Source organism: Paramisgurnus dabryanus, chromosome 24 (assembly GCF_030506205.2).
Source record: "Paramisgurnus dabryanus chromosome 24, PD_genome_1.1, whole genome shotgun sequence".
Taxonomy (NCBI): domain Eukaryota; kingdom Metazoa; phylum Chordata; class Actinopteri; order Cypriniformes; family Cobitidae; genus Paramisgurnus; species Paramisgurnus dabryanus.
Genome location: NC_133360.1, coordinates 28282838 through 28299129, shown reverse-complemented (window position 1 = coordinate 28299129; position 16292 = coordinate 28282838). Strand labels below are relative to the sequence as shown.

General features: G+C 35.7%; 1 protein-coding gene across 4 annotated transcripts in view; it reads right to left on the bottom strand.

Moving 5' to 3' along the window:
* grip2b (glutamate receptor interacting protein 2b) overlaps positions 1–16292 on the bottom strand; it is a 172056-nt gene that overhangs the window by 116795 nt on the left and 38969 nt on the right. For 2 of the 4 annotated variants that reach the window (XM_065259793.2, XM_065259794.2), the window contains exon 1: positions 1591–1954. The exons of the other annotated variants lie outside the window; for them this stretch is intronic. In XM_065259793.2, the coding sequence (XP_065115865.1) occupies positions 1591–1726 (136 nt within the window). In that variant the 5' untranslated portion in view covers positions 1727–1954. Of the gene's footprint in view, positions 1–1590; positions 1955–16292 lie in introns of those variants that run through there. 4 annotated transcript variants of the gene reach the window in all.

Sequence of the window (16292 nt, the reverse complement as noted above, 5' to 3'; positions counted from 1 at the left end):
TTTGAGAGGTGATAAAAAGAGAACAAATGAAGATGGGATGATTTTTTTTTAAGCAGGAGTTTGTTGTTTCATTTGATATATTGTATGTTTGTGACATTTTCTGGAAGGCATTAAACTTTTGTGAAATTCATAAAAAATGCTGGAGCTGGCTGGCAACTTTTTTTAAACCCTGGCAGGAAAAGAGTTAAAAAAATCTTCTCAAACTATTATTTCACACTAATTTGAGGGGTAAAAATGGTAAGGGTTTGAGTTAAGGGTAATTTTGGGTTTCTTTGATTAAAACGTTGATCCAGGATCACATCTCACTTTTGAAATCACAGCGACCATGGTTGCTACACTGGTTGGGCATTTCCATTTGCTCTCCATTTAATCCATTGGCTCCCAAACACATCATTCTGCGACCCACTTAGACAGGTATAATCTATCTCAGGACCTACCAAAATATTTTTTATAGAAATAAGCAGAACAAGATACATTTAGAAATGCAGAAAGACATTTGTTATCTTTTAGAAGAGAGTAGTGTATCTTTGTGTGTCATTCACTGCAGCAGCCAAGTCACTTTGTCCCGAGTTTGAAAAGCCCTGATTTATTCTCACTGATGTCTAACTGAGATAATAAAGAAATCTCATGTGCGATTTTTCTTTATTATGGTCAAATAGAAAGTGCAGAATTGTGCAAACATCAGCGCTACTTAATAACAGCGTGCATTAATATTTATAAATAAGCATTTGACAGATATTTTTAAAGAGCTGATTCAGGTGCCTGGATAGCAGCAGCACTGAAAAAATAATTAAATTATGGACCCTCGTTCCACATGATTGAAATAAGTCTCCAAATTAAATGAACATGTTGCCGCAGAGGTTACATGTTAGGTCCTTATAGAGGATCACAGATTTAACTAACAAAAACACACAGAATGCAAATGTCCCACAAGTCCGTAATAACAGCATCTGCTAAATAAATTACCGGTGGGACTCTTTAATAAAAATGTTACGTGGAAGCATATATAGAATTTTAGATCTTGTCCTATTTCCTGGATGCAAAACCAAATGTAAGAGAAAGTTAAGTAGCAAACTTCAGCTCTATGATGGGTTAGTCGTGTGTTAAGAGTCTTTACTTAAGTCTGCCATGGTTTAAACCAAGCAATGTGCAAAACTCAATTAACATTGGTGAAGCGTCACTGATCTTTAAAGACTCTGCTGTGTCAAAGACCGAAAATAAAAAGAGCTGACATCATAAATAAAGTAGAGAATTAGAAATGTACCTCACTGAAAACATCCATATCATCAAATATTAAAACCCTAATGCAAAATCAATTAAACCGAAACAACATTAGGAGAAACGTCTATTCAAAAGTGTCAACGTTAATTCAGCCTCTATTCCCTCGTGCACAGTGGAAGATAATAACTGATGCCAGAACGGCAATAAAAAAAAGAAAAGCGCAAGTTTTTTTCCCTCGGTATGAGACGGACCACCACAGGTCAAAGTTATTATCGAACTCACAAAGCCGTAATGAAAAAGGGATTAGAGGGGGTGGAGGGAGATCGAGAGAGAGCACGAGAGAGAAAGTTTTGCCGTGGGTGGTCTTACCGCTGATGCACAGGCTGAGAGAGCACAGACTCTCCTCGCAGGTCTCCGGACTCTCCGCCTCCCAATGAGACCCCCGTTCCCTTTTCCTAGGGGACATCTGCCTTACGACGTTCAGCACGCGACTGACTCTGTCCATCCTTTGCTCGGCTTTGAGTGACCCAATCTCCCACGATCCCACTTTCACATCAGACGCGATTCGCTCCAGCTGCTTGGATACCAAACGTGCGTTTGTTTCTCTTTTTTTGCAGTAAGCCGAGAGACGTGAAGGAAGGGGGTAATGAATAAAAATATATCCCGGTTTGCCTCTCGCGCCGTGAAGCTTCCCCGCTCAACAAGGAACGAGTTGATCTTTTTTACCACCCTCCCTCTGTTCGGCACGCTCTCTGTATCGCTCTCTCTCACCAGCTTTCATCTTCATCATGAGGGTCTTTATTAATTAGCTAATACTACCTCATTAGAATCGGGAAGGGGGGTACGGTTCACCCCAGGGGGAGGACAACAGCCATGTAGAGAAAATTCTTTTGAGTCCAGAATCAGATGGGATCGGTTCAAATCTACCTACCACACTTTGGGTTAACAACAGTGATATACCATGATATAACATTTATGATATAACCAAGTGTCAACAATTCACTGCGAGGAATTTCCCAAAACAGCAAAGTAACTTATTACCGGATCACTTAAAGGAAGTAAAAAATATTCAAAGAACCTAAAGAGTTCATATTAGTACCTCATATCTGTCCCTAAATCATACATATTTAGACCTATTTAAAGGGTACTGCCCCAGTGACAGCTAGGGATCATTACTCTTAACATTGGGACCGAAAGCCTCTTATAATCCCCATTTTTGTATTTTAATCGTTTCTTTACACTGCTGTTCGCTAGGCATTCCTCCCACACAAAGAAAAAACTAAAGAGGGAGCGGCTGCAAGTGACAGGATGAGAAGAAAGCTCTTTCTATTAAGTATCAACATCATTATGTTCTCTGGGGGATGCGGGACGCCCACAGGACACCGCATCAATCTGACAAAGTGCCTACACATGCTTTCGAACACTTTATTACGCACTTTCCTTAATATGATAATAACGCTGTAATCCAGTTAGACAGTAAATCTTTGATTCTGTTGAATAGCTGAAAAAAAAAGACGAGCGCAAACATGATGATAATATATTAAATGGAGGTCAAGTACAGTGTAAAAGTACTCATTGATTTCAATCTTTGACATGACCTTACTCTGTCAATATATGAATAAAGATATCAAGGTTATATTTTCACAAAATGTTCTTTACATTATGTTCAGTAGGATGAGTTCATGTAGAAAACATTGAATCAAAAAAATTACTTTAGCTGAGACTGGGTCACAATTTTTTTCTTGACTGACACAAAACCAAATTGGGGCTTTTGTGTTTGAGACTAGAACAGCCAAGACCAAAATCAAACCCAACCATAACCAACATAAACAGCCATGGGCCAGATTTACTAACAGGTTGCGTATAGCACAAACCATCATTTTAGGGTTAAATAACGACTGTCGGGATTTACTAAAGACGCGCAGTGGATAATCAGCGCTCTGAAAAGCTGTGGTCTAGTTATTTTTGCGAGTGACCTTATTGCATATGCATTTCCAGGAGTTTCATTTTCAGATGCAAATTTATGGGAGGAGATTATTTAAATGATTCACGCAACATGATTTACTAATATTTGCGCATGTGATATTTCTGGTATTTGCACTATTATTTAACGCCGAAAAAAGCATGTCTTAAATAATTTTTACGCTTGAAATGTCAGCAATTGTTGCTGATATGAGAAGGCATCATGGGGATCAGAGAGCATGGTACAACGCAGAGGATTTTTTCACACATAACATGCCAGAGGAACTTATTATTTAAAAATATTGTTTTGCCAAGCCATGTTATTTTTTTATTTGCTGGAGTAAATAAAAGAGGAGTCACACAATACCAGGTATTTCAAAACGTCTTTTATTTTTGGTCCTCTGGTTCCATTTTTAATGTACTATTTTGTTAGCTGGGATTTCACACCCCACATTTTCAGCTGCGATGTCCGTGGTGCTGAACTGAAGTGCATCAGGTGTTAGTAGATCACCCGCACCTCATCAGCTCTGCTTATTTGCGACCCTGAAATAATTTGCCTTGCAGTAGATTCCCTTGGTCATTATGGAAATCACCTGTTGGTCTGTGTTATTTATTTTGCGCCTTTTTAGTAAATAACCTCCAGATATTACCACTCCCATCTGCATTTATTTATTGCGCTCTTATGCTAATTTGCCCCGTTTAGTAAATCTGGCCCCAAGCCTATTATTATTAAAAAACACATAGCCATAGCTTTCAGAAAAAGTTCTTAATATTTACCTTTTTGGTACAGATATGTCACTTTGAGGAACCAGTATGTACCTTTAATATACCCATGGGCCATGTGTACCTTTGAGCTACCAACATGCACCTTTTAGGTAACACGATTTTTGAAGCCCCAGAGAACTTTTGTACCTTTTAAGTTACAATAAGTTTAAGTAGTTCATATGTTCTTCAGAGTTAAAAGACTCACATACAGTATACACTATTATCACTTCTGAAGGTCCCACTGCATTGAAAATCAGCCTTTGCATATAACACAAGCTTAAACCAAAAGACTGGAGATATTCATTCAATACAATAAAACCTCAGCATCTCCACTCATACAGCTGTAGCTACATATTGAAATGAAACCCATTGAAATCATACACTACTATAGGTTAATGGGTTCCTGAAACGTTTTCTAGAAAGTGACTTTTAATGTTCTCTATTTGATGATGTTCTCAATGGTCATTTTAAGTAATTGCTTTGTATTTAAAAAGAAAATGACCTTTATACAATTTACAGATACGGATATTACACCCTAGTACAGTAGCACTCTTTGCATGTTTGTTGTTCTGACTACAAGGACCTTTATATGATTTGCTGATCTCTTACACTGATTCAGTATAAAACATTATGTAAACTTTTTAAAAAATGAGCCGACATTGACCTTTGTGAAAGCTGAAGTACTTGAGATGAGTCATTTACTTTACACTTTTAGCAGACGCTTTATTCAACGCAACAAACAGTGCATTCAAGTTATACATTTACATCAGTATCTGTGTTCCTTGGGAATAAAACCAACAACCTTTAAGCTCAAGGCCTAAGACAATGATCAACCAACTGAGTCACAGAGAAACAATGAGGCAGAGCCAAATGGAATCTGAACCACAGATTCGCCCTTTATTCACGTTCTAGTTTATGCATTGGCAGATCAGTCGGTTTTCTAAAAATCTATGCAAATGTTTTGAAAGCGTTTTGTTTTGCTGATTATATTCATGACTGAGAGGCTCTGAAAGCAGTTCAGGTCTAAACCCTACCACTAAAACTTAACTCGTCAATTAAGAGAAAACACTTCCCTGCCAATGACGAGTTTTTCCATATCCAATCCATATTTCCTCTATTATCCACCAGGTGGCACTCTTACCATGCGTTCACAACAGCCGCGTTTTGGCGTCAAGTTCGCGTCTACTTGAACATTTTGAGTGTACTCGCTTCATTCACGCATGAAAGACGCGCGTTAAATTCTAGTCATCGAGACATTCACGCGGAAATTCACGTCATGGGAGGGGCTTTGACTCCGCTTGCTTCCTGTAATCAAGTCACTACTAGAGCAAGCTCCTGATTGGTTAACACATTGCGTTTTTCTGCCAAAGTAAAAAAATTTCAACTTGCACATTTGCCGCAGCAATGATCAATTCGTCTACCACGCCGCGCTACATGCCTCTTTCGCGCCGCGAGACCTCCAGACACGCGTCAACACGTCTTTACATTGACTTAACATTGAAATCACTCACGTTTGACCCCTCTACCGTGGCTTGTCTGAACCCACTATTACCCAACTTATGACACAGCCAATCAAGTTCTTTAACAGTTTATTAAATGAGATCTCTGTAACATCACAGAAATAAAAAAACATTTTAATACAGGATTCACTGTCACTTGACCATTGCATCATGATTGGTTAGGACAAAAACACCCTTTATCACATTTCTTTAGCACATGTCAAGGGCGTCGTGCCGCGTGTAGTTAGGACACAGTGTAAGTTTTAACACCACATTCAAGAAACACTGTGTTTTAAGGAATTTTTAACAGCGTATTTAATGTCATTGTTGGATCTGCAGTCAGCTGCAAGCTCAGTCATCTTTTTTTTCGTAAGACTTTCCTTGACAAAGAGGATCGTAGATATGCTGCTTAATATCTGCCTTGGAGTTCCAGGAAAGAAAGAAACTTTAGGTTGAATTTCTTTAAATGACTTCCCTCAGTGTCTTGAGGAAAATGACTGTAGCGCTAACCCAGACATTGACTCAGAAATATGAAACTGTGAAAGTCTTTTTTCCAGTGCAAAGCATGGCAGGAGAAAATGTCTTGAAAAGCAGAAATACTGATTAAACGCCTGAAAATCACTTTTTATAACGGTTCTGCTGAACTATCATTTCCTTTGAGTTCACCTGTCTCTTGTTCTAACTTGAAAAGCAGGACTGATCTAGAAATCTAGGACATGAGCACAGGTGTATAAACCATATGAAGAAAGAGTGAATGAATTATTCACACATTAGCCATGAGGGCAAGTCCCTGAATACTCGGAAATGACACTAATTAGAGGCATATTGGTTGTGAACAAATCTGAGCCCCTATTTTCATTTTCATGAAAGAAAATGACTTTTAAAGAGAATCCCATTGGTTTATTGCACGTTACGGCCAAAACACACCTATAACTCATTACGAGAATAGGAACAACACTTTTAGACTGTGTGCCAGGCGCACAAACCATTTTTCCTGTCGTTAAATTAGCAAAAGTGGATTCGGACACGCTTAGATGCGCTTAGATCATTAAAATAGGTCCCTTAATGTTTGTAAGTTAATTATCTGACTGGAAATCGAATATGTGCTGTGGCGGCATCAAATACCAGGGAGTAAGACTGCGTTGAAAAAACCCATCATGCCACATTTTAATAAATGCAAATGTGCTACTGCAATATTTTTGTGAATACAAACTCAAATTTCTGTCTTTTCCTTTCAAAGACCTATCATATAGCTTAAAAACTCCTGGAAAACAGCACAGTCACATGAACTACTTTGCTGATGCATTTATGCTCATTTTGACACTTGATATCATCAAAATAAAAACATAAGGTTGAGTAAATAATTCAGTTTCTGTGTGAACCTTTCATTCAGCCTTAACAGCACACCCAGACACTGTCAAACCAATCTTTGAAAATCGATGTGATATCTGTCATTTCAGTCACAAACCGCCTTTAAATAGCTGCAGCGTTCCCGTGGAGTTCCCATACGCTCGCCAAAGTGAGCGGAGAAATGGAGTTTGCCAGTTTTCTTAAATTGTCATACTTTCAAACTGGGTCAGCTGTGTGCTGAGGAAAGATAATGCAGTGCCTTTTCATCCCTGAAAAAGCTAGATAGAGACTCAACGGAAGACAGAAAGAGAGAGAGAGAGTGTGTGCGTGGCCACATTTGAACTGGGAGAAAACGCAGTCGACTCATATAACTAGCATCAAACCACAGAAGACCAGTCGAAGTTATACCCTGTGGCATATAAGAGGGGGTGTTTGATATATAGTTGTGGAAGGTTTGTACATCCAAACAACATCTCAAAGAGTGATCCGTGCCTTCTACAACAGTGATGTGAAATATTTTCTGAAATGCAAAACACGTCTGTTTCAAACTCAAGTTAACTGCGTTGCTGTTTGCTGTCTACGTAGGTATCTACAAATGGAATAGAAATGAAACTAAAATAGCAATTCCTGTTAATGGTCGCTTACACAAATAACTGTTACAAATGCACTGCCTAAACGTGAGCAGCACACATACGATCAATAAAACAAATGGCAGCTCTGTACATTTTTATTGGTCCACCAGCAAACTAAAGGTGTGTTTAGTGGGTACCAGAGACTGTGGTAGTATCTATTTATTGCTCACTGTAGAGCATCGTCTGTTTCAGATTTACTCTTAATGCCTTGTTGTAAAAACAAACTGAGGTCGGTAAGTTTATGTCGGTCTTATGGTCTCTTTGTGTATAAGCAGTTACTTCTTTATCTCCGAGATACACAGATCGAGAATATAGCCAACACTTGTATGCAGTCTCCAAGAATCCCAAAATCAAATCTATAAAGTGATCAACTCAATCTGAGCTAAAACATCTTAGTTCTTCCAGTGCAGATACGTTTCAGCGTCTTTTGCCTTTTGGATGACGATAACATCATTAATAATGCAACTACGCCCATAGGAGAGCAAATAATTGCAGGAATAAAATGAACTGCTGTACATAAAAACAACACAACGCTTATATGCAATTTAAATTGAAATTAATTTTTTATATTCCCAAGTGTGTGGCTTGTGCTATAGAGTTGCAGGAATTAGGGCGCAGTATCTAATATATGTGCAGAAACGAAAAAAAAAAATCAAATGTTTAACTCGGGAGCTGGAAAATGAGCCTATTTTTAAAAAGTGGAGTGTCCCTTTAACTTTTTTTCGACTGAAAATAAATAAATAAATAAACATCTTGGATGACATGGGGGTGAGTAAATTATCAGGAAATGTTCTTATGAAAGTGAAGTAATCCTTTAACTCTTTCCCCCCATTGACGACTTATCTTGTCAATAAAGAGAAAACATTTGCAAAAAAAAACATGTTTCTGATGAATTTTTATGTTAATCTGCAATACCGTGATTATCCACTAGATAATCACACTTACCCAATTTATGAAAAAAATGAAGCCAAAATGTTATTTACTAATTTTAAAGTCTGTATGTTTTGATAAACATTCTGAATCTAACCTATAACTAAATTCCTTCACAGAAATGCAATCATTTATAATTATTTTTAAAGAAAAATACTAGAAAAATCAAAAGTTTAGTTTCGTGTGCTCACGCGAAACCTTCATGTGCAGAAGTTTTTTTTAAAGTTTAGTTTCACGTGCGCACGCGTAAGTTTCACGTGCGCACGCAAAACTAAACTTTATTTAATTTGTGCTTCATGTCCCCTCAGGGGCTCTGTATATTTAGGAGTTTATAAGCAGAGAAAAAATATAGATGTGTTTACATATTTTTAGAAGAACGTTTTCCTGGAAGGCATTTTGTGAAACTTTTGTGAAAATCACAAAGGGCAACTTTTCAAAAAATGTCTGGTCATCTCAGTAAAACGTCGCTGGTAAAGATGCACATTTGACCCTAAATACCGAATAATGTGTTTAAGTAGGCAACTTTATTAAAAAGATTTATACAAACAGACCTATCTATTTGTACGTGACAGGACAAAAGACTTTGAAAATGAGGCTTGCATTGGCCAAACGACCTTTAAACTTCAAGCCTGTTCTAGGTCTGTTTGTCATTTTTTTATTGTACAAGCTGTTTATCGTCTGTAAACCGCCCTTAAATCTGCGACTCTGAGTCAAGACACATCTACTCTCTGCATATTCCATTTATATGTAAATACTGACCTCTGGTTACGCCAGACAAATTAAATTTCCATGCATATCATCTGTGTCTCAGTGCTGATAAAAACAAATGCACTACATGACAGCTTTTCCTCATGCATTAAACTAAAGAGCTTCCATTAAAACGTAAAACATATTAATGCATGCATAGTACCTACCTGTCACCAGTTATTCAGCGCATAATAAATGCATAGCTGTGCTATTCATGCTACCTAAAATTGTGTCTATTAATTTATCTTAGTTATTTATGCATTTATGCCATTTAATTTGATTTGTCATGTTATTTGTTTGATTGATAAAACAAAAAAACTTTAAAAGTGTAATGTGTTTTTAGCACCATCTAGTAGTGAGATTGCGAATTGCAACCAACCTCAATTTCGAAACACAATCAGGAAGCTACGGTAGCTGCGAAACGGACAAACATGTCGTCGTCTGAGACAATGTAGTGGCGAAAAGCACACAATAGAGCAGTTTGTCCATTTAGGGCTACTGTAGAAACATGATGGCGACTTCCATGTAAAGAGACCCGCGGTGTATATATAGGTAAAAACTGCTTATTTTAAGGTAATAACAACCATACAGTTCATTATGTAAGGTCTTTATACACCAAAATATAGTTATGTATATTATATTGCATTTCTGTCAAGAGATCCTTCTAAAAGTCCCACATTGCACCTCTAAAATAAGGAAAATCCCAAGTACATTATCATCATCATCACTTGAAAACAGTCTAAATAAATATCTAAAACTCTAGTAGTTATAATACTTTACATAAGTGGGATGAACTGTGACTGTTTCAATTTGAATACCAAATACATATACAGAATATTCTGTATATAGAGCACTACGGGGGAACAAATCATAACATGCTTTAAGGAGCAGGAAAAAATTCAGTCTGATCTCTTAACACATTCTTGAAAGTTTTCAGAGTTTGTGCGCGTGAGATGTTGAAATCTATCATGAATGATTCATTTGATTTAGTATCAAAAAATAAAACATCATCCTTCTCTTTAAGTTTTTTTTTGTTGTTCATAAAAACAAAAAGTAGAGTCATTTTGCCGCATGCATTTTTGCATGCTGTGAGTCACTGTCCAATTTTCGTGTGCAGCTACAAGTTATAATACCAGTAGATTAATAATTAATCTATGCAGATGAGAAGATTTAATTTGCTGTGCCTCCTGGGTAGGATGTCAAGAATTCTAATATCAAGTCCCACTGCGTGTATGGATTAATGATGACTCTTATTTTGACGACGCAATTTTAATGCAATACAGACAACACCCAAAAGTTACACTTAACTGGGTAACAATGCGACACTAAGACTCAAATGAGTTGATGCACAGACCTTAAACTGGAATAAAGATGATCCTAAAGTATTTATGCAAAAGATTAAATTTCAAAACGATTTAACGTCAATGATCTCTAAAGTGCCGTTCGAGAGTTCGTAAAGTGCAGTGACATAATTATTGCATGCAACAATTTAATACCAGGTCGATATCTTAAAATTTCCTAATGGTGCGAATAAATCTTAATTTAATACACACAACAGTGTAGGTTGTTTTATAGCGGTTAACGATCAGACAATTAAACGCAAATGCTATTTCTAATTTAAAAAAATCAATGCAACAGGACAAATTAAATGCAGCAACTTTTCTTCTCTTCTTCTCAAAACACACATTCACATGAATGAAATCTGGACATCACAGCTACATGTGACCTATCAAAAAGTTGACGTATTTCGTACTGCGTAAATGTGCCATAAGCGATTGTTTTAAGTACGGCAGGTGTACTTCACATCTGTCACTGTGAGAGCAGTGAAAAATTTACATTTTGCACTTGCAAAGCCATATCGAAGCAAACTGGCCAAATGTTTGGTCAATTAACTCTTTCCCCGCCATTGACGAGTTATCTCGTCAATTAAGAGAAAACATTTGCATAAAAAACTTTTCGTGATTAATTTTAATGTTAATCTGCAATACCGCGATTTTCCACATTTATAAAAAACTGAAGCATAATTTTGAATTTTTTTACTAATTTTAAACTCTGTGTACGTTTTGATAATTATTCTGAATCTGATCTCTAACAAAATTCCTTCACAAAAATGCAATTATTTCAGTGTTTGGCTAAAAAAAATATTTTTAGAGAAAAATACCAATATTTAAGAGTTTATGAAGAAAAGAAATTATGAATTTTCTCGCTTTGTTTGTTTGTTTATTGTTTGTTTGAAAGCAGAGGGTCGGTTCTTTCATTTTATATATTTGTATGTTTATATTTTTTTAGGAAAGAAACATTTTTAGAATAAAATTTTCCTGGAAGACATTTTGTGAAAATCACAAAAAAATGCTTGCAGGGAACTTTAGGAAAAAGACTGGTGGCGAATGACTTAAGTATTAACTGGTGAACTAAGCTAAGTATTTTCACTTTTTTATTTTTTGTATTTGAGTTTTTATAACTTATAAAAATATGTTAAAATTGCTTAAAAAGTAACCTCATAAATTGACTCGCACAGCCAATTTGATTAAATAAAAAAATGTAAGGCATCAAATTTTTTTTTCAATGTAGTACCTCCCAAAACTCACACTTTTGGTTGAGCAAGGAACAATATTGTGAAAGCACCATAAAGCCGTCAAACACACTGTAAACCATTTTACGCAAAAAAGCACATTACCTGCATCGACTCTATTTAACATACAACACCTAATCAGGCACTTGAGCTCACATCAAGACCACAACTTTTCCTCTTCAAACCATCTCACCATAAGCACTTACTCGCCTGACCTTAAATCTCTCATTTCAACTTTGATTTAGTGCACTTGAGAGGGAAGCGAGTAGATATTTGAGGCCATGAGTATTGCTCTCTCCATGTTAGCTCAGTGCGAATGAGCTCAGAGCTTCTGTACCTCGACGCGGCTCGGATTCTCTGATCATTCGCCTTTGATGTTGCTCCAGCTGGCTCCTGTTTGCCTCCTTTGGTAATTGCAGAAGGGGGCACTCATCTTTGCCCGCGTCCTTGCTGCAGATTCGGGCATCGCTTTAAACAGTGGCTCTATAGAGACATTGGCGGCTGCCACGTTTCAACTTGGGATTTGAGTTAAAAGTGAAGCCAAAATCTGCTGTGTACATTCTGTGATTTTGTGAGAGCAAATAGCTTTGAACGGTGTGTATATGAGCAGGTTTGGCTGTAACACAGTATATTATTCACAAATTTACTCAACTTTACATTTCCATTTATGCATTTAGCAGATGCTTTATTTAAAAGGAACTTACAGTGCATTAAAAGCTATACATTTGTGTGGGAACCTAGGAATTTAGGTGGTCCTCATAAATAAACAAATCTATTGGATAGTCTTATTTATCAACGTGTCTAAAAATTTCAACAGTATTTTTGTAGCTTAGTTTGGTACAGTATGTAAATGTCAACAGGTTTGTCTCAGGAACGCAAAAACATAATTTGTAAAATATTAACCGAAGTCTGTGTGATGTCTTTAATAATATATTGAAACATACATCTCAGGTCATTGTTATTTTTTATAGTGGAACACACCAAAATAATTTGTAAAAATCCTCACTTGCATTTTCAATAAAACCTCACTTGCATTTTCAATTAAAGTGACCACAGGGTGCCAACGTACAAACATACCAGAACACCACCATTAAAGCAACACTATGTAGTTTCCATGTTAAAATGACTTACATCTCCCCCATGTGGTTGAAAAGCGCAACAGTGCCTGGTATCAGACACTCTTCTGCAGGCAGGGGGAGGGGCGGGGCTGTGTTTCCTACCCTCCACCACCACTTTCAGAGTGTGCTTGTAGCAGCTAGGAGGCTGCTCAGGTTGCAGCAACAGTACAATTTGTCCAGTTAAAAGTTGTTCTATCACTGAAATAATTTTAGAGGCCTTATTTAAAGGTAAAAAAACTACATAGTGTTGCTTTAAAGCAGTGATTGACTACTTTTATAATGTAATTTGACATTGCTAGAAAGAAATAAAATATGAAAAATGAAATGGAATATGAAACAGAATATGAAACTTGAAACGTAAAACATGAAATATGGAATGATATCTGAAATATAAAACATGAAATATGGGTAACACTTGACTCGAAGGAGTGTTCATAAGACTGACATGACACTTTAATAATCATGACATGACATGTGCTATGAACATGAAGGAGATTTTATGCACATCTTTTGATCAATTATGTCATTTTTAATTCAAAGATGACATTGTTTGAATTGTCTTTGTTATGACAACTTGACATAAACCAATACATCATAATTTGTTATAAATCTGTCATAAACACAGACATAGCAGAATAATTATCAAACCACCTGGCTTTATGGGTTAACATTACATTAAACTCTCATTTAAATGTCATTAAGTGTTAATACTGTCAAATCATTTTAAATACCTTAACAAAATGCAACAGACATTTCAAAATATTATATTTAACTTTTTGTATATGCACAATATATAAAAAACTGACAACTAACAGAACTTGTTCTTCCTCACACAGAGCGTTCTGAAGGTTTTTGACATAGAAGAAAAAACTTATATAAAACATTTTACCAATTTTGTTTTATTTTATTAACTTTGCAAGGAACCCAATGCTGCATTGTTCAACCCATTATTGTACTGTTTTCATTTTATGTAAATCGATCTCCAAATGCAATAAAATATAATTTTATCAATTATTATTATTATTATTATTATTATTATTATCATTGAGTGATTGATTTATTTGTTAAACACATGGAGGAAACTTAAAAAACATTATGAACTGAAGAATATTCATGATGTAGTTATATAGAACAATTAGATTAACACTTAATAACATTTTAATGACAAATTATACTTAAACCATTGAAGTTGAAGTCAAGAAAAATATTTTTGACACTGTTATAAAGCTATTTGACAGATTATTAACACTTAATGACATTTTAATGACAAATTATACTTAAACCATTGAAGTTGAAGTCAAGAAAAATATTTTTGACACTGTTATAAAGCTATTTGACAGATTATTAACACTTATTAACATTTTAATGACAAATTATACTTAAACCATTGAAGTTGAGGTCAAGAAAAATATTTATGACGCTGTTATTGAACTATTTGACAGATTATTAACACTTAATAACATTTTAATGACAAATTATTTTGTTCAACTGTAGCTGAGGTCAAGAAAAATATTTTTGATGCAGTTATAAAACTATATGACAGAGTATTAAAAACTTAATGACATTTTAATGACAAATTATATTTAAACCATTGTAGTTGAGGTCAAGAAAAATATTCATGACGCTGTTATAAAACTATGAGTATAAACACTTAATGACATTTTAATGACAAATTTAATTTGTATCACTGATAAAAAGTGTTCAATTATGATGTATTTGTCATAAATTGTCATAACAAAGACATGTCACAATGTCATCTTTGCACTATAAATAACATAATTGAACAAATGACACTTAATGACAGTTGTAATAAATGTGCATAAAATCTCCTGAAGGTGTCATGTCAGTCTTTTGAATACCCCTTTAAGTAAAGTGTACCGAAATATGAAATATGACATAGGAAACATGAAATATGACTAATGATATAAGACAAATGAAAAATGAAAATAAAAGGAAATAATTAAAATAAAATGAATAATAAAAATAAAAATGTTGTCTGGACCTGGACTAAACCTATTTGGTAATTATCCAGAAAACACATTTGAATTTGTTCCTGGGCAGCCTGCGGCGCTCTTTAAAGAGTGGCTGCTTATAGCACCACATTAAAACTCATCCATTACTTTAGATGCCAGCAGTTCTGCTCCAGCTGTAATTCATATTTTCTATCTACAGCATTAAAAAAAATCTGCTAACAAATCAACATATCCCAAACAAACAAAACATCTAACATTTCATAAACGGATGACATAATCGATAATGCATCAGGTTAAGCTCAATCATTTGGCTTTGTGATTTACATCCCTGCCATTGAACGTGCCATGATGTTAATATGATGTCAGATCCGACTCGGAGAAGAGCCAGATCGACCTGACCGAAAACCCCTGTCGGAGATCACATGAATTATACCATTTAACAGATTACTTATCTGGGCACGAGCGCATTGATTTCAGCCTGTGGAGAGTTAATCTCCTGCAAGCCACACACAATCTGTCATGAATCATTCTTTACTCCTGCGGTGAGAACAACAACTCAACTTTATAACCTTAACAGTGTGCTAAGACTTAAGAACATAAACCAACTGTGATGTAACCTGAAACACTTTGACCAATATAAAATTACTTTAATAAAGATGTACAAAGAGAAGATAACAATATCCCTTTACTATAGTTTGATCTACTACTAAAGTTAAGCTTTCTACATGTTGTTGGTTTAAACTGTTGTTGCAATAATCACGTGAGCTTCCACTTGCTATGGTCTGTATATTGAAGTACAGTAGCAACAATTACAGATTTAACTGAAGATTATAAGTCATTTCTAAATGGCTAGATTAGGATACAGTGTGCACCAAACAAGCTAGTGGATATACATCCAATGATTCATTTATGAATGTCTAGTCAAGCAAAATGCTTGTGTGTAATGAGAGCGAGGAAGGAAAACCTCTTACAGCAACAGCTGACTGGAACACAGACTGTGTCTAAAATGCTTTTAGGCCAGCGGGTAGTGCAGGTACTCACACATGCAGGTGACCCGGGTTCATGTCTAGAGCTTTTCCTGTGGCTATGTTCAGAATGTAGTACTAGCATATTTATGAATAATGTAATGTATATCAAGGACAAATCTGAAGAATGCAAATTGCAGTGCTACATTATTGGTACATGAACCAAAACTTGTTTATTTTATCCAATTTTCATCTTTTTATTTTTTGTTATATAATTTTTTTTTTGTATAGACTGTTTCACTGGACGCATGTGCGTTGTTGCTGTTAAGCGTCTGGAAGGAGTTTATCTTCCGCTCTCTGTTTATTTAATGGTCTGACTAGTGGCTAAACTAAACTGGTACAAATACCTCATTAAGGCTAACATAAGCGTGTTCTCCTTGTGCAGAGCAAACTCCAAAAGTTTGAGGGTTTTTTATAAAGTAGCTGTAGTCCACACCTCCAAACGCATTATCTTAACCAGACTCCAGGTGTGCCAAACCTGACTACAATTAGCTTTTT